Source organism: Ursus arctos, unplaced genomic scaffold (assembly GCF_023065955.2).
Source record: "Ursus arctos isolate Adak ecotype North America unplaced genomic scaffold, UrsArc2.0 scaffold_30, whole genome shotgun sequence".
Taxonomy (NCBI): Eukaryota; Metazoa; Chordata; class Mammalia; order Carnivora; family Ursidae; genus Ursus; species Ursus arctos.
Window position 1 is genome coordinate 32,112,038 of NW_026622986.1, and position 18,274 is coordinate 32,130,311.

At 45.3% G+C, this 18,274-nt stretch overlaps 1 protein-coding gene across 4 annotated transcripts in view; it reads left to right on the top strand.

Moving 5' to 3' along the window:
- The window catches only part of LOC113241124 (aldo-keto reductase family 1 member C15-like), a 116,052-nt gene extending 98,170 nt beyond the window's left edge, over positions 1-17,882 (top strand). For 3 of the 4 annotated variants that reach the window (XM_026478691.4, XM_057304632.1, XM_057304633.1), the window contains 8 exons: positions 4,914-5,081; positions 5,894-6,010; positions 6,887-6,964; positions 7,756-7,878; positions 13,160-13,269; positions 14,757-14,922; positions 16,144-16,226; positions 17,666-17,882. In XM_026478691.4, coding sequence (XP_026334476.1) covers positions 4,914-5,081; positions 5,894-6,010; positions 6,887-6,964; positions 7,756-7,878; positions 13,160-13,269; positions 14,757-14,922; positions 16,144-16,226; positions 17,666-17,708 — 888 coding nt within the window. In that variant the 3' untranslated portion in view covers positions 17,709-17,882. Of the gene's footprint in view, positions 1-3,351; positions 3,517-4,913; positions 5,082-5,893; positions 6,011-6,886; positions 6,965-7,755; positions 7,879-13,159; positions 13,270-14,756; positions 14,923-16,143; positions 16,227-17,665 lie in introns of those variants that run through there. The other variant, XM_026478690.4, reaches the window with a different exon arrangement.
- The last annotated feature ends 392 nt before the right edge of the window (positions 17,883-18,274 follow it).

An 18,274-nucleotide genomic window follows, 5' to 3' on the forward strand; every position in this document is an offset into this window, starting at 1 on the left:
CACATTCAATAATAAAACCATTTGCTTTCTTTTCTGCATGCATGGAGAGGAGTTTTCTGTGTTGGCGGGAGATTTTACTTTTAATTTTTCCCTGAACACAACTGAAGAGAAGCTTGACAGTCAGGTGTCCCAAACAAGTAAAGGAAGATTGCCATTTGATGGAACCATGGGCCCATCATTTCTACCTTCGGTGACCTAATAAAGGACACAGAGCTACCTTCCCCTTCCAGAGTCCTCAGTGGGGACTAGCCAGTAATGCCCACTGACATGAACACGTGGAATCCCTTTTGCTCTCCTTCCTACCCTCATCTGACTGAGTGAGCAATGCCAGCGTTGGCTCCCAGAACCACCCGGACGGTTGAGAAACCCCTCCTTCCTATAGAAGGCTAAAAGCAATGCGTGGCATATCTGATTCGTACCTGGCATTGCATTCTGTAGGAAATCCAAGAGGAGTGAGACTTTGACCTGCCTTTGTATTTGGTATCGGAATTTCTGCTTTGCTGCTATCAAAAATACCACCCCACCTTTCTTTGAAAAATACTGCTGACTCACAGTGACCAGAGGCTTTTGGTGGCATGTCAGAACTGCTGAAAACACAAACCTAGCTTGTCTGTGCTCACGTGAAGCCACACAGGTTCTCTCGTTTGATACCAGCTTATTGGAAAGAAGCTCATAAAATGAGAGCCATTCCTTTTTAAATAATTCTGGTTTTTGCAGTTGTTTAATAGTGTTTCTGAGGCTGGTGTCCCCCTTCTCAGGAGGGAGGGAGTGGGGCCACTGGCCAAGGATCTCTTGGTACACTTATGTTTCTAGGGCTTACAGTTTAGTATGTTTGTGTTTGGCACAGAAACCAGAGAAGGGACAGGAAAAGAATAAATGGCAGTTCTAGAAGTAGCAGACGTGACCCTGGAAGTGGCATGGGGAAATGGTGCATCCCTGCAGATACTTCCATAATTGAGGGCCAGAGCTGGGAACCCCTCCTCTCTCCCACCTCCAGCCGCACATGGCTGCACAGAGGCAAAGACCTATAGCCACAGCAAGGGCTGGGTAAGGAGAGCAGATCTGAAATGACTTGTGTGTGAATGTGTGTGTGAGAAAGTTAAGAGTTTTGTTGAGCAAAATCCTTCCTCAAGAAAATATACTTGTACACTCTTCTTAATTTTTTTTAAAGATTTTAGTTATTAATTTGACAGAGAGAAACAGCCAGCGAGAGAGGGAACACAAGCAGGGGGAGTGGGAGAGGAAGAAGCAGGCTCCCAGCGGAGCAGGGAGCCCAATGAGGGGCTCGATCCCAGAATGCTGGGATCATGCCCTGAGCCGAAGGCAGACGCTTAACGACTGTGCCACCCAGGTGCTCCATTGTACACTCTTTTTAACTTTAAGATTTCTCAGGGCCTGCAGTTGAAATGCACTGTGGTCCTCTCAAGGGATACTGAGTCAGAGTCCATCCACATCTCATTTTTGTCCTTAGGGCCACGTTAGCTATCCCCCCAAAAGCTCACAGCGAGCAGCCTCCTCCTGTGAGCCCGCCTGTTCCTGTGCACGGTTGGGCTGTGGTGGCCCTTGGCTGCCATGGCTAACACGCTTGCACTGAATCGAAACCTTCCTCCATCATAAGCACTAGATCATGAGGGTTGCTTGGGACACCGCCAGAGCAAAGAAGAAAAACATTTCGTGGTAAAACAAATCTCTTGTTGACTCTAGAGAAGACAGTTTCTCTCAACACATCTTTTAACTTCCTCGGGCCCAGCACTTTCTCATGACTTCCAGAAGGCTATCCAGCTGTGTGTTGTTCACTAATCCCAACTCTGCCTCTTTTCCAGGGACTGATTCAAAGAGAGGACCACTCCTTCCCTCCTTCCCCTGAGGCTTTCCCACACAGCTTGACTTCTCCGTGTGGGCTTCCCTCCCTCTACGGTTGAGTCACGCATCTGAGGCTTGCCGTCCAGGGGCGACTGAGACAATTCTCCTCCTTGGTTTCCTGTTTCCTTCTGTCAGTTTTTCCTTCCAGTAGCCATCTCCCCAAGTTTCGAGAGAGAAGCAGGTATCCCCTGTATGGTGCATGACGGTTTCTTTTTCACCTGGCAGGAACGTGATAGTATACCATAGAGGAAAAAATTCTCCACTTTATCAATTCTCAAGGTGTCTAGATTCAATAGAGGGGGTTTCTCTGTTTAGAGTGAGCCCTCTGCTCCCTGGGCCACCACGTCTCCTTCGTCAAGTGTCAAGGAAAAGTTCCAGAGCTCTGCCTGTGGCTGGCAAGGCCCCCACGGCCGTGCGTACAACCTCCCACCTCCTCTTGCCAGGATAACGTCAGAGTGACGGTCATCTCCTCCTCACCCCAGCTCGTGTGGGTCATCCGAAGGGCCTGGCACTCCCAGCTCATCCCGGTCCCCCAAACCTTCATCCCTGCACTTTGGGCCCCCTACTTCATGAGCACGGCTCACTTCAGAAGCCCTCCTTGTGTTCCCTCTGGAACTGGAGCTCCGTCCATTGTCAAAAAATTCTAAATCCTGGACTTCCGTCTGCATGCCCACCCCTTCCCTTTCTTTCTGGTCCAAACATGGTTCCTCCTTGCGGATGATGCAGCCCTCTTCAGGGGAGGCCACTGGCCCCTCACTACCTCCCCAGCAAGCATGGAGGTGGGGGTGGCAGCCCCCTGGAAACAGCCACATCTCAGGCCACCTCTTGTGGTCGTGGTCCCCTGGCCTCCACCCTCGCGATCACCTGCTCTCGCTCCTTGAAGATTTTAATTCCTGGTTCTGGCTCGTTCTGTAATACTGTTTCTCTCATCATTCCTGGCATTTTCACATCTGTGCTCTGGAGTCTTGTCTCCCCCACCTTCCCTGTTATAATGGGGATTCTTTCCCTTTTACACAACACTCTTCGACCTCTGCCTCATGTCTCTACTTTCCCGGTTAAATTCCTTCACAGCTCTGTCTCCATTCACTGCCTCCAATTCCCGTTCTCTCACCCCACGGGGGTTTTCATCCTTATCATCCCACTAAAACTGTTTTACTGAGGTCACCGGTGACTTCCATGATGCTAAATTGAAAAGGAAACACTCAGTCCTTGGCCGGCTCAACCTACCAGCAGCATCTGGCTCAGTTGGTACTCCACCCGTCTTAAATTATTTTTTATAATTAGGATCAATTAGTGAGCAATGCTGCAGAGAAAATTCAAACTCCCGTGACTTGCGTGACATTTCTGGGTGGAGTTCCTGCAAGAGATGCCTGCAGAGTCCTGATAAAAAGACATGAAAGTCATTGGATTGATTCCAGTTTCATCTTGCCGTCACTGGAATCTGTTAAGCCCAGCCCCACCTACCTTGTGTAGCAATAAAAAACACTGGAGCTTTGTCTTCTCTTGGCTGTCTGTCAGGAAGAGGGTGGAGAGACAGAGCCAGATTAGCCCGGACCGTGAGTGGTGATGGACCTCAACCGGAGTCGTTCGGTGAAACTGAATGATGGGCACGTCATGCCAGTGCTCGGGTTTGGCACTCTTGCTCCTGATGATGTAGGTAGAACCCAGGGGACCGGAGGGTTGGCCATGAACAGCCGTGGAAGGGTGGTCAGCAGACATGCACCCCACGCTTCATGCACTCCGGGTGATTTGGAAGGACTCATTTGGGTCTTCATTTCGTGATCTCTAACTTGCGCTAAATGGGATGGCAAGCTGTTGATTCTGGGGATTCAGAGCTGATCATTTTGAGGGTTATTATTATTATTATTTGGGTTACTGTAATGCATATTGAATGCTTACTGTGTATTTTGAGTGCTTTCCATGCATTATTATTTTTTTTTTTAATTCCTCAACAACCCTCCTGGGTAAGTGCTATTCTTCTTCTTATTTCTCACCTGTGTAAATCTGAGCTGGGGCTGCTCCTCCTGCCCTCACCTGCTGCCTCGGTCAGAGCCACTCTGCTCTTTGTTAGAAGCTCCTGATGGGCAGTGAGTGCCCGGGGATGGGAGGACAGCATGGCCGCTTGGTAGCAGCTTTGCTGTAGCTTCGTTGGCGCAGGAAGTATCTGCCAGAGAACTTCTATCACCGAAATCTTTCGTCCTAAGAGAACCCGCTCTTATTTCAAGCTTCTTATTACCTGAACTATCACTAGCTAATGTTCTCATGACATAATATACATGATACACATGACCTCCTCAGACCTTGTTTTTTCGCTGAAAGTTGGTACCATTTTATTAACATCTTCCCATTTCCCCAACTCCTGGCCCCTGGCAACCCCTTTTCTACTTTCTGTTTCTAGGAAATAGAATTCTTTTTTTCAGATCCCACATGTGAGTGACACCACGCAGTGTTTGTCTTTCTCTGCCTTATCTCATTTAGTGGAAATGCCCTCCAAGTCCATCCATGTCCTTGCAAATGACAGGGTTTCTTTCTTCACAGCTGAATATTCCAGTGTGTGTGTGTGTGTGTGTGTGTGTGTGTGTGTGTGTGTAAAGAAAAATCTATATAAAGAAAATGTGAGATATATACATCTCATATATATCAGTTGGATGGAGAATGGCTATTATGGCCTCATTTTTAATTCTAAGCCAAAAATACATGTTGTCTCTTTTATCTTGTCTCTGTCTTCTCTAACTATATCTATGCACATCTGTATCCTTAGAAGTTTTCTCTAGTGTCAGAGGCTTTCCTCTTAGTGACTTCCATACAATGAATTCCTTATTGAATGAGACTTGATTGTCCGTGGTCCCTGGTGAAGGCTGTTTCACTAACTCCTCTGAGATGAGAGGTCCAGTCTGTGCCCCCAGAGTGCAGATTTGTTACCAAGGCTTCCATCATCCCCCAGGGGAGCAGGGGACACGCAGAAACATGGCTGCCAACGTGCCATTGAGGAAATACATTGCTTCCCTGTGTCAAGTGAATTACCAGCCCTCCTAATTCGTATTTTATAGGTTCCTAAGAGCAAGTCTGGTGAGGCCACCAAAGTGGCTATTGATGTAGGTTTCCGTCACTTCGATGCAGCATACATCTATCAAAATGAGAAGGAAGTTGGCAAGGCCATTCGAGAGAAGATCGCTGACGGCACCGTGAAGAGAGAGGACATATTCTACACCACCAAGGTGCTGTGGGCCAGTGACGAGAAGTCACTGCTAGATACATTATCTTGTAAAACACAAAAAACAATGTTTGGTCTTGGTTTGAATAATTTATGTACCTTCTCACATTGTAGGGACCCATTGTAGGAAAGTAGAGAACGAAAAAGGCTTGCTTTGCTTGAAGCATGTTAGAGGTAGGAGAGTAGACTTCATTCACACGTGAGACGTGTCAGTGATACGTACGTCCTTTATCTGTTTTATGGCTTGTCTGAGCCACCACAGTTGGGGGTCACTCCTTTTATTCTTCAGCAGATTCTCTCAGGACATATCCGCATGTGGTGGACCTCGTATTCACAGAAGGGAGCCTGACTCAGAAACACGTTCTTCAAGTCAGCATTGAAGTTCCTGAAATTTGTACAATATTCTTAGGTGGAAAACGGTGCTTCCAATGTTGAGAGAGTGGGGGTCTCTACAGAATGATCCTATGAGTGTCTCCATCAGGGACACTCTGTTTCTAGGAAGTGGCAGACCTGTTTCCAGGCAGATTCCGTTCCCCTTGCCTGGCACTTCCTGACTCTCCTCTCAGAGATGACGTTTCTCATCCCTGGGACATTTGGGCTGCCCTCCCTGGCCCATCCAAGTTCATTTAATGTTCCTACCATCATTCAAAAACAGCTCAGTGCCCCTGAAGGACCCCAGTCACACCAAGTGATGAATTTAGCATTTCTTATTTTTTAGACCACCCCAGTGGCTTGTTACTCACTTCTCAATCTTGTAACTGAGATACTTAATTTTGGTCCCCTAACATGTGGAATCTCTTCTTTTGATCATTGCAGCTTTGGACTACTTTCTGTCGCCCGGAATTGGTTCGACCAGCCCTGGAAAGATCGCTGAAGGCACTTCAACTGGACTACGTGGATCTCTTCATTATCCATTTGCCAATCGCCATGAAGGTCAGCTTCTGCGTTCCTTGTTATGCCCACCCCTGCTGCCGCACCTCGTTACCTCCTTCCCGCTAGCTTGTCTGGGTTCTGACTGAGAGGTAGGCTTGAGTGTCGTGCATAGAATTGCTCCACGACTTGTGACTCTCCTTGACACTTCTGTCACCTCACCACCAAGACTTTTCAAAATCCTCATCCCATAGCCTGCAGAATGATTGAAATTCAATGATCTCTTTGCCTCTGCCTCAAAAAGTTAAGGATGGTGCCCTACACGTCTAAGTGATGTGCTCCTGTCTGTGGCCCTTAATGATCAGTGACTACAGAGATACGATGGGAAATCCCCACCCCTGTAGGGGAAGAGTCCCTCCCATATGGACCTCTCAGCCCAAGCATGATGAGGTACCCTGGGATGTCTCACACTGCACCCCTGGCTTCTTTGGGCTTCGCCGATCCAACCTGTCATCAAAGTGGACGTTCACGGGCCGTGTCTGGTGGCCTCACCGTCTCTGACGTAGGTTATCATAAACTGAAGCTGAAACACATTGCTTATTAGTAAAGGGGGCTCCTATCATCCAAACCAGCCTGTCCTTGTGAAATCAATTCCAACAGTAGGAAAACTGATTCTTGGCAGAGTATAGGGGTGTGTGTGGATAGGAGGGAGGAGGGGTACTTAGTTACAGTCTCTCAGATGATTCTTGTTCTCCTCCCTCTCCCCATTTCTTCTCCACAACACACACACACACCCCGCATGCCCAAATTCACACATACATTCTGATCAGTAATCACAACTTTTTAAGGGTCATGTGACCAAGCTCCTTAGGCACCAGAAAGGTCATCCTTTAAAAAAAAAAAAAACCTTCCTCCTTCTCTTTCCTCTCCGTATTCCAGCCTGGGGAGGAGCTTATGCCCAAGGATGCCAATGGGGACTTTATTTTAGAGACGGTGGACCTGTGTAGCACGTGGGCGGTAAGTATGGCTACCAGACCTGAGAGGGGCTGTGGGAGGGGTCGAGGCCACCAGCCGGGGGGTCAGAAGACGTGGGGTCTGGCTCCATCAATTGTCTGCCCTCAGACAGGTGGCTGAGTCTCGACGTACCTCAGTGTTCTCATCTGTACAGCAAGGGAGTTGAACAGGACGGCCTCTAAGGTCTATTTTTAATCTAAATTCTGTGGTTCTAAGTGCAGGTTTCTTTGCTCCACGGATCAGGTTGAGCTGCGAGCTCCTTAAGGGGGATTGTCAGCAGCAAGCTCAAAAGGAGGCAGAGCTCTGTCCGGGACAAGTAAAGGCACCCACAGAGGGAGGGAAGGGCTGCTGTCTGACTTAGCAGAGGGATACCCTTGTGTATGCCGTTCTGTACACTTTTTTCACTGAAATTCAAGGAGAGAGGAAGAAGAACGACCTTCCCTTGGTGGAAAACCTGAGAATTCCTCTTTGCCCTTGACTCTCATACCATTCATACCAAAGAACTATTATGGGCCTAATAGCAAAACAGGAGAAGAAATCGGGGAGTGAGGGGGAACTTAAAAACTTTTCAATGTCTATTTGTTGTCCTGGTCGTGCACGTTAATGGACTCAAGGAAACAAAATGTGTACACAGTGATTAAGTGTCACAGGAAATAATACATGTAAATGATAAAACTGATTCGGTCAAATCATTATATATGTTAAACACAGATTTCCTGTTTTTTAAAAGTTCAATGTCAAATGCCAGAGCCAAAGTACACTAAAGGCTTGCCTCACTTTTCCCTCCTCCTCAGGCCATGGAGAAGTGTAAAGATGCAGGTTTAACCAAGTCCATTGGGGTGTCAAATTTCAACCACAAGCAGCTGGAAATGATCCTGAACAAACCAGGGCTCAAGTACAAGCCCGTGTGCAACCAGGTGAGCCCACAGCCCACCGGAGACTGCCTTGCTTCCTGTCCTTCACATGTGCTCCCTTAATGTATGGCTTGTGTCCACGGCCTAGGGGATTGTTCCTTTTATCGCAAGAGGAAATGCCAAAGGAGGAACAGGTTGAGGGGAGTGGGAAGGGTATGATTTCCACTTGTCAGATTCCTCTGAGACGTCCAAGTGGGAGATGCCGAGTTGGCAGACGGCAGTGCTGGCCTGTTGCTCAGGAAGTCGGTCGGGGCTGGTGGTGTGCAGATTTTGCAAGTCATTGCTTTATGGGTGGTACTTAAATTCACAGAAATGGATTAGTGTTCCTGGGAGCAAGTTTCCAGTTTACTCTGGGATAGGATAACCTGCAGAGGGCAGGAAAGTCAACATTTAATTAGAGGCACTGTTAGGAGATTGAATATGAGTTGCCAAGTAGGGAGAGAGAACACGGTGGAAGCCAAAGGAGAGGGTTGAAAAGGTTTGAGGTGGGGGTGGGGATCTTGGTGAAGAGCAGACAGTCCAAATAGGGGTGGAAAAAGCCACTGGACTGCATGGGAAAGCCCACAAGAGCAGTGGCAGAGCAGCGAGAGAGAAGATGAAAAGAGAAGCAAAGAAATGGAGAGCAAGGAAAGGATAAATCATAATTAAAAGAAATCATTTTTAAAAATAATGCCCAACACCCAAAAGACAAATAGTCCAGTCAAGAAATGGGCAGAAGACATAAATAGACATTTCTCCAAAGAAGACGTCCAAATGGCCAACAGACACATGAAAAATGCTCCAAACCACTTGTCGTCAGGGAAATACATACAAAACCACCATGAGATACCACCTAACACCTGTCAGAATGGCTAAAATTAATAAGATAGGAAACAAACAAATGTTGGCGAGGATGCGGAGAAAGGGGAGCCCTCCTACACTGTTGGTGGGAATGCAAGCTGGTGCAGCCGCTCTGGAGAACAGTATGGAGCTTCCTCACAAAGTTAAAAATAGAGCTACCCTATAATCCAGCAATTGCATTATTGGGTATTTACCCCACAGATACAGATGTAGTGACCCAGAGGCACAGATGCTCCCCAATGTTCAGAGCAGCAATGTCCACAATAGCCAAACTGTGGAGGGAGCTGAGATGTCCTTTGACAGATGAATGGATAAAGATGTGGTTCATATATACAATGGAATATTACTCAGCCATCAGAAAGGAGGAATACTTACTGTTTACATTGACGTGGATGGAACTGGAGGGTATTATGCTGAGGGAAATAAGTCGATCAGAGAAAGACAATTATCATATGGCTTCACTCATATATGGAACATAAGAGATGGTGCAGAGGATCATGGGAGAAGGGAGGGTAAGGTTGGATGGGAAGAAACCAGAGAGGGAGACAAACCGTGAGAGACTCTTAACTCTAAGAAACAAACTGAGGTTTGCTGGAGGGGAGGTGGGTGGGTGTACGGGATAACTGGGTGAGGGGCATTGAGGGCACGTGCTGTGATGAGCACTGGGTGTTATATGCACTGATGAAGTACTGAACACTCATCTGAAACTAAGGATGTACTATGTGTTGGCTAACTGAATTAAAAAAAAAAAACCCCGCCATACGCTGCCAATTTTCAAACACTATGACATTGTAAAGTTTTATAGCCCTTTTTTTTTTTAAAAAAGATTTTATTTATTTATTTGACAGAGAGAGACAGCCAGCGAGAGAGGGAATACAAGCAGGGGGATTGGGAGAGGAAGAAGCAGGCTCACAGCGGAGGAGCCTGATGTGGGGCTCGATCCCATAACGCTGGGATCACGCCCTGAGCCAAAGGCAGACGCCTAACGACTGCGCCACCCAGGCGCCCCATATAGCCCTTTTGTAACAGAGCTTGAAAGTGAGCCAAGAAACCATTCAAATATTTATCCTCTTCATCTTAGTTATCTTACTTCAAGGAATCTATTTGCAGAAAATAATTTAAAATGTGTTAAAATATGTCCTTCCTTCCCTTTGTCTTCCTTCCCTTTGTCTTCCTCCTCCTCTTCCTCCACCTCCTTCTCTCTCTATCAATTTATTTGTGAAAGAAACTAAGCCTTTTTTCCTTTAAATTTTTCCACACAATTGGTTTTACTGACTGATCCCTGTGATACAGTTTGACATGTTACTCCGTCTTTTGTGCTTCCTGTAAACTGGAGGTTAGGTCTAAAGACGTGAGCACATACACATGCCATCCTGAATTCGTGAGTGTTAACAGATGGGATGTTTTCCCACCCACTGCTTATCCTGAGCAAATGGTCACCATTTTGGTCAGCAGAAGCCTTGTCCTCCTCTTTGTCTTCCCCATCTTCTTTACTCTCAGGACTGTAAGATGTTCCAGGATCAGTTTGTAGCTTTTTTAAAAATATTTTTTTATTGTATTTTGTTAGTCACCATACAGTACATCCCTGGTTTTTGATGTAAAGTTCGATGATTCATTAGTTGCATATAACACCCAGTGCACCATGCAATACGTGCCCTACTACCCATCACCAGTCTATCCCATTCCCCCGCCCCCCTCCCCTCTGAAGCCCTCAGTTTGTTTCTCAGAGTCCATAGTCTCTCATGCTTCATTCCCCCTTTTGATTACCCCCCTTTCTTTATCCCTTTCTTCTCCTACCGATTTCCTAGTTCTTATGTTCCATAGATGAGAGAAATCATATGATAATTGTCTTTCTCTGCTTGACTTATTTCACTTAGCATTATCTCCTCCAGTGCCGTCCATGTTGCAGCAAATGTTGAAAAATCGTTCTTTTTGATAGCTGAGTAGTATTCCATTGTATAAATGGACCACAACTTCTTAATCCAGTCATCTGTTGAAGGGCATCTCGGCTCCTTCCACGATTTAGCTATTGTGGACAAAGCTGCTATGAACATTGGGTGCATATGGCCCTTCTCTTCACTACGTCTGTATCTTTGGGGTAAATACCCAGTAGTGCAATGGCTGGATCATAGGGTAGCTCAATTTTTAACTTTTTAAGGGACCTCCACACTGTTTTCCAGAGTGGTTGTACCAAATTGCATTCCCACCAACAATGTAGGAGGGATCCCCTTTCTCCACATCCTCTCCAACAATTGTGGTTTCCTGCCTTGTCAATTTTTGCCATTCTAACTGGCGTAAGGTGGTATCTCAGCGTGGTTTGGGTTTGAATTTCCCTGATGGCTAATGATTTTGAACATTTTTTCATGTGTCTGTTAGCCATTTGTATGTCTTCATTGGAAAAGTGTCTGTTCATATCTTCTGCCCATTTTATGATTTATTTGTTTCTTGCATATTGAGTTTGAGAAGTTCTTTGTAGGTCTTGGATACCAGTCTTTTATCTGTAGTATCACTTACAAATATATTCTCCCATTCCGTGGGCTGCCTTTCAGTTTTTTTTGACTGTTTCCTTGGCTGTGCAGAAGCTTTTTATCTTGATGAAGTCCCACAAGTTCATTTTATCTTTTGTTTCTCTTGCCTTTGGAAATGTGTCATGAAAAAGGTTGCTGTGGCCGATGTCGTAGAGGTTGCTGCCTATGCTCTCCTCTAGGATTTTGATGGATTCCTGTCTCACATTGAGGTCTTTCATCCATTTGGAGTTTATCTTTGTGTATGGTGTGAAAGAGTGGTCAAGTTTCATTCTTTTGCACGTAGCTGTCCAATTTTCCCAGCACCATTTATTGAAGAGGCTGTCTTTTTCCCACCGGATGTTTTTTCCTGCTTTGTCAAAAATTAGTTGCCCAAAGTGCCGAGCGTCCATTTCTGGGTTCTCTATTCTGTTCCATTGGTCTACGTGTCTGTTTTTGTGCCAGTACCATGCTGTCTTTGTGATCACAGCTTTGTAGTACAGCTTGAAATCTGGCATTGTGATGCCCCCAGCTTTGTTTTTCCTTTTCAACAATCCCTTGGGGATTCGGGGCTTTTTCTGGTTCCATACAAATTTAAGGGCTATTTGTTCCAGTTCTTTGAAAAATGTCCTCGGTATTTTGATTGGGATAGCATTGAAAGTGTAGATTGCTCTGGGTAGCATGGACATTTTAACTATGTTAATTCTTCCAATCCATGAGCATGGAATATTTTTCCATCTTTTTGTGTCTTCTTCAATGTCTTTCAAGAGTGATTTGTAGTTTCTAGAATATAGGTCCTTTACGTCTCTGGTTAAGTTAATTCCAAGGTAACGTATGACTTTTGGTGCTATTGTAAATGGAATGGATTCCCTAATTTCTCTTTCTTCAGTCTCATTATTTGTGTATAGAAATGCAACTGATTTCTGAGCATTGATTTTGTATCCCGCCACATTACTGAATTGCTCTATAACTTCTAATAGTTTGGGAGTGGATTCTTTTGGGTTTTCCATATAGAGTATCATGTCATCTGCGAAGAGAGACAGTTTGACTTCTTCTTTGCCGATTTGGATACCTTTTATCCCTTTTTGTTGTATGATTGCTGTTGCAAGGACTTCTAGTAGTATGTTGAATAATAATGGTGAGAGTGGGCATCCTTGTCGTGTTCCTGATCTTAAGGGAAAAGCTTCCAGCTTTTCCCCATTGAGAATGGTATTTGCTGTAGGCTTTTCATTGATGGTTTTTATGAGATTGAGGAATGTACCTTCTATCCCTACACTCTGAAGGGTTTTAATCAGGAAAGGATGCTGTATTTTGTCAAATGCTTTTTCTGCATCTATTGAGAGAATCATATGATTTTTGGCTTTTTTCTTCTGGATAAAATCTATGACACTGATCGATTTGTGAATGTTGAACCACACTTGCATCCCAGGGATGAATCCCACTTGGTTTGTAGCTTTTTTGTTCAGACCTGGAATCGGCCAGTTTTCTAAGGAATCTTGGTTTCTTTTAGTAGGATGCATTTAGAGGCCACAACTTGACCATAATGGTCTGTAATAATTTTAAACACTAATTTAAAAAAATAAGAAGAGGGGCGCCTGGTGGCTCAGTTGATTAAATGTCCCACTCTTGATCTCAGCTCAGTCTTGATCTCAGGGTCATGAGTTCAAGCCCTGCATTGGGCTCTGTGTTGGGTGTGGAGCCTACTTAAGAAGAGGGGGGGGAGGAGGTGAAGGGGGAGGAGAAGGAGGAAGAAAATTGTTTTATTATGTCTGAAAATTGATAGCATCTTGAAGGTATTTCAGAAGGACATGAGAAAAATAACGAATCTGAAAATATAGTATGTATGTTCATAGAGTATCAGAGGTTTTTCAAAGGACTTGCCAAATTTACGTGTCTTTGGCTTATGTGTTTTGATACCTTTTGGTCTTGGCAATTCACAGGTGGAGTGTCATCCGTACCTCAACCAGAGCAAACTCCTGGAGTTCTGCAAGTCCAAGGACATCGTTCTTGTTGCCTACAGTGCCCTGGGATCCCAAAAGAACCCAGCCTGGTAATGACAATATCAAAGTGAGCCTATGTCAGCAACCCCATGATGACGAAACATTTTTACTAACGTTTTAATGTGGAAAGATTCAAACATGAGGAAGTACACACGACCATGTGGAGAGTTCCCACGTACCATCGCCGAGCTTCCGAACTCACCCCCATTCTTACAATCTTGCTTCATCCATGCACCCAGCTACTCCAAATTCCACTCCAAATGTTATTGATTAAGTTATTAATAATGTTATTTATTAACTTTATGGTAAAATTTGCACAGCTTGGCATGTATAACTCTTAGCTGTATAATTTTGACAAATAGGTGTACAGTGTAACCCACACCCCTACCATGATCCAGAACCTTGGCATCTCCTAAGACAGGTCTTTTGTGTTTCCTCCCAGACAGTTCTTCCTCACCATCTTTCTTTTATTTTAAAGTTTTTATTTTAATTCCACTTAGTTAACACACAGTGTTACGTTAGTTTCGTGTGTACAATACAGTGAGTCAACACTTCCATGCAACACTTGGTGCCCGTCGCAGCTAGTGTCCTGCGTCCCCATCACCTGTTTCCCACAATCCTCCTTCCCCCTCCCCTCTGGAGACCATCAGTTTGTTCTCTGCAGTGAAGGGTCTGTTTCTTGATTTATCTCTTTCTCTCTCTTTTTTCCCTCTCCTTGTTTTGTTTCTTAAATTCTACATGAGTGAAATCATCAGGTATTTGTCTTTCTCTGACTGACTTATTTCATTTAGCATAATACTCTCTAGCTCCACTCATGTCATCGCAAATGGCAAGACTTCATTCTTTTTTATGGCTGAGTAATATTGTATTGTATATATATCACATCTTCTTTATCCATTTATCAGTCTTTGGACACGTGGGCTGCTTCTGTATCTTGGCCACTGTAGATACAGCTGCTATAAGCATAGGGGTGCATGTATCCCTTTGAATTAGTGTTTTTGTATTCTTGGGTAAATAACCCAGAAGTGCAATTGCTGAATTATAAGCTGGTTTTATTTTTAACTTTTTGAGGAACTTCCATACCATTTTCTTCCTTACTATTTTTTTTTCTGATTTCCTTTTTCAACCTGGATTAATGTGTTATGTTTCAGGACTTCATAAATAAAAGAAGTCATAGAGGACACACTCTTTGTGTCCAGCTTCTTTGGCTGGCCATAGTATCTGTGAAATGTATCTGTGTTGTTGCAAGAGTCTGGTTCATTCTTGTTTGCTGCTGTGTAATAGTGCATTATATGGACACACATATACCATAAATTGTTTCTCCATTCACCTCTTGATGGAAACATTAGTTGTTTCCAGTTTGGTGCAATTATGAATGAAACCCTATGAATATTCATGAAACTCTCTTAATCATACCATATAGTACCCACTTCTCTCAGTTGTCTGGAGAATCTGGGGGAAAGCGACAGCACACTGTAGATGTTCAGTCCCACACCCTTCTAATCTGTGTTTTGTGTTTTGTATTTTTTGTTCTCAGGGTGGAAAGGGATAGCCCATCTCTCTTGGAAGAGCCAGTCTTGAACGCCATTGCCAAGAAACACAATAGAAGCCCAGGCCAGGTGGCCCTGCGCTTCCAGCTGCAGCGAGGGGTGGTGGTCCTGGTCAAGAGCTTCAACCAGAAGAGAATCAAAGAGAACTTTGAGGTAGAGGCCCGGTGGCATTTTTCCAAAGTGAGGAATGGGTGCTGTGCTGGGGACTCTCTCTCTTGCTTTTCAGCAAGCGCCCTTGGTCATGCATTCCCAGGCATCTCTCCCTGTGTGCTGTGAGGCAGCTGGGCAGGTAGGAGAGAAAGCATGAGCCCGAGTCCTAGGCTTTATGGTCTCTAGCTCTGGCTTTGCCGCTTCCTAGTTACGTAACCTGAGCACATTTTACGTCTGCTCTCTTTATAGGAGGACTTCCACGCAGTAAAGAACTTTTAAAACCTTGGTTCCTCTCTTTTACCTTCTCCATCTGATGAACTCCAGTGTGTATGTCAATATCAGACCCTAATAGGATCAGCGGCTCCATTAAACCATCGGCACGGCGTGACCACCACAGCACTTGGCATGGCCGTGTGGGTTTTCCTTTAGTAAGCCCAAATTGCTTGTTTATAGGTCAGTGTGCCCTCCAAGCTGTGAGACCCTAAATGTCGTGATGCTCTCTGGGTCATCTTGTAACACCTTTTCCCCAGCAGAGCTCCCAGCAGGTAGGGAGCTAGGTATAAGTTTAGGGACCGACCAAACTAACAAATGAATGGCGTCGCCCTAAACTCTCTCTCATGTATCTCCTGGCGCCTTAGAACAGTCGGTAGTCTTCAGCTTACTTTGTTGTGAACTCCTGCAAATTGTGAAAAACCGTGGGAACCCTAGCCTGTCCTAATGACAACGAAAATTGAATCCTGAGTTCAGTATTTGTGAAAGATGATATTGTGGAGCATGTGACTTATAAAGTATTTGCTCCAAAACTTTGAAGCCATAGATTCAGTTCATTCAATGTATGGAAATACCCAATAGGCACATCTAATCTCATTGTTAAACCAATCAGAAAAGAGATCCCATTTTATTTTTCAATTCAACTCAATATATTAATACATATCCCCATGACAACATATCCCTTCTGGAGTATACTTGTAAGACAGAAAGACCTGGGATTGTGAGTTGTGAGCCTTTCTTTTGTGAAGTGGATCAGCGGAGAAGGGATGGGGAAGAACGGGGTGGGGGGTGAACTCATGCCAGTGCTCCTGGCAGCTGATGGCGGGGACGTTGCCCCACCCCCGCAGCGCGCCCTTGCCCCACCCCGCTGCCCAGCTGGAAAGAACTCAAGCACCCAGGTAGAAGCCAGCTGCATTGGGGGAGAGGTCAATCTGGTTCTTTCCTTCCTTTCAGGTTTTTAACTTTGAATTGACTCCAGAAGACATGAAAGCAATTGAAGGCCTCAACAGGAATTTCCGATATTTCAAACTACCGTTGTAAGTGACTTGTATGTTGTATTTCACGGGTCGTTGGTTGTTTTCTGAGGTGTGGAGGTCAGCAGGAACGAAGGCCTGATTTCCACGTAGGAGTCAAACAGGAGCTTCCCCCTAGACCGAAGCCTGGAGGTCTACTCCGGAGCTCAGGCTCTGACCCAGTGGTAGTGTGAACGGGGCCCCAGCACAGACCAGGAGTAAAACTGCTAACGTCCGCATCATCGGGAATTCAGTACTTTCGTGCCCTAGTCCTGTGCCTGGTGTACCTTCTCTCGGGGCGGAGTGACCCGTTAGACACAGACGGCCCAGTGCCCGTGGTCCACTGTACTTCCGGGGGGCCTATGAAATTGCTTCATCTTTAATTCTTTTCAAAATCAGGAGAAAAAAGGATTCCATTAATAACGACTATGTAATAATGAGTCCAGCCTGGATTCTGTTTATTTTTATCCTAACACAATTGTGAAGTGTCATGTTAATATTTTTATGGAGGAGTGTGGCCCACAAAGGCTAATGTGCATTTTTTCCTTGGCAGGTATTCTTTTCCCTATTTCTTTCAGATCCATTTGTTCTCAAATGCATCTTTTTGTTGGCCTTTTCTCAGCTGTGTAATGTCACTGAACTGAATGGGTCATGAAATTAACTGACCCTCAAGTTGGTGACTCATGTGTCCCCACTGGTATACAGATAAGATCCTTTGGATTTCTCTGGTTTCTGGAGTCAAGACGGACTCCTAAATTGCCTTAGTCCATCAGGAGGCCATCCCCTGGGAGCCCCTGCCTCCTTTGACTTTGATTTATTCACTTTCCAATTTTTCAGTTAGACTGCGGGAGGGTCTCCGGATCAAGGAGAAGGAAGGCTAGTCAAACAGACAAGGGTTAGCTTAGAAAGAAAGATCATCAGTAATCCTGATTATTGAACAACAAGTATTCTCTTAAATGATAACTTAAGAGGACAGTAATCACATTTTGTAGGTATGGTTATTTAGGTGTACGTATTATCTCCTCAACAAACTGGGGGTTCCTTCATAGAGGGACCCTGTGTTGTCAAGGGAGCTCCTTATATATTTGCTGAATGCATGCATTAAAAAAAAAAAAAAGCAGGAAAATCCTCACTGTGACTGTTCTGACCATCTAGGGGCTGGTGCCCCCTGGGGATGTAGTGACCACAGTATTCAAGTCCCAGTACTTACCCCTCTAGTAAACTGCCACCTAGATCAGGCTCTGTGTCCCGTGGGGGTTTGTACTACACATGTGGGGGGAACTGGGCGCTCAGGTGGGCTCTGCTCGGGGCTCTGGAGCTTCAGTGCTGAAGCTTTCGGGAGGACAAGGGGGGATGTGGCTGCGGACTTGGAGGTTTTCACCCAGCCTGGCTACGTACCCAAAGAACCCTCTGGGACCCTGGGAGGCAGAGTTGACGAGTTCACGTCCCTCCTTCTCTTTCAGTGCTGTTGGTCATCCTCATTACCCATTTTCTGAAGAATACTGACCGCGAGCTATCAGCATTCGCTCTACCAGAATTTCTCCCTTTCAGGGCTCGGAAAGGCTTCTGTGCGTGCTGGAGATGATTAACAGCAGTGTCTGTGGCTTCAGGCTGCTTGCCTGTCTTTCTTTTCTTTTCTTTTCTTTTTTTTTTAAAGAAACAATAAAGACTTCAAAATAAGCATGTTTTTTCCTGATTATTATAATGATACATAAAAATTACAGAAAATTTGGGAAATAAAAACAAATGATGGGGTTAATTTGCTCGTCCTGCCTGAGCCTGCCCCAGCAAGCCAGCTCATTCTGGATCCCTGCTCATTCTGATCTGACCACCAGAGTCGCAGGAAAAGCAGAGAGAAAGGTGTGTAGAGAGAAGAGCTCCTGCCACACCTCCAGTTTTGGCTCTGGCGCGTGCGAAGCTGGGGAGTGGTGCCTTGCGTCTGTACAATAATAGAAAAGCTGAACCAGTGGAGAACCAGCCACTGTTTTACGAGCCCTCTGAGGACTGGGGTCACAGGGCAGGCTGCCGCCCTAAAAAATTGGAGAGGCAGACAGCCAGATGCAGAGAATCGT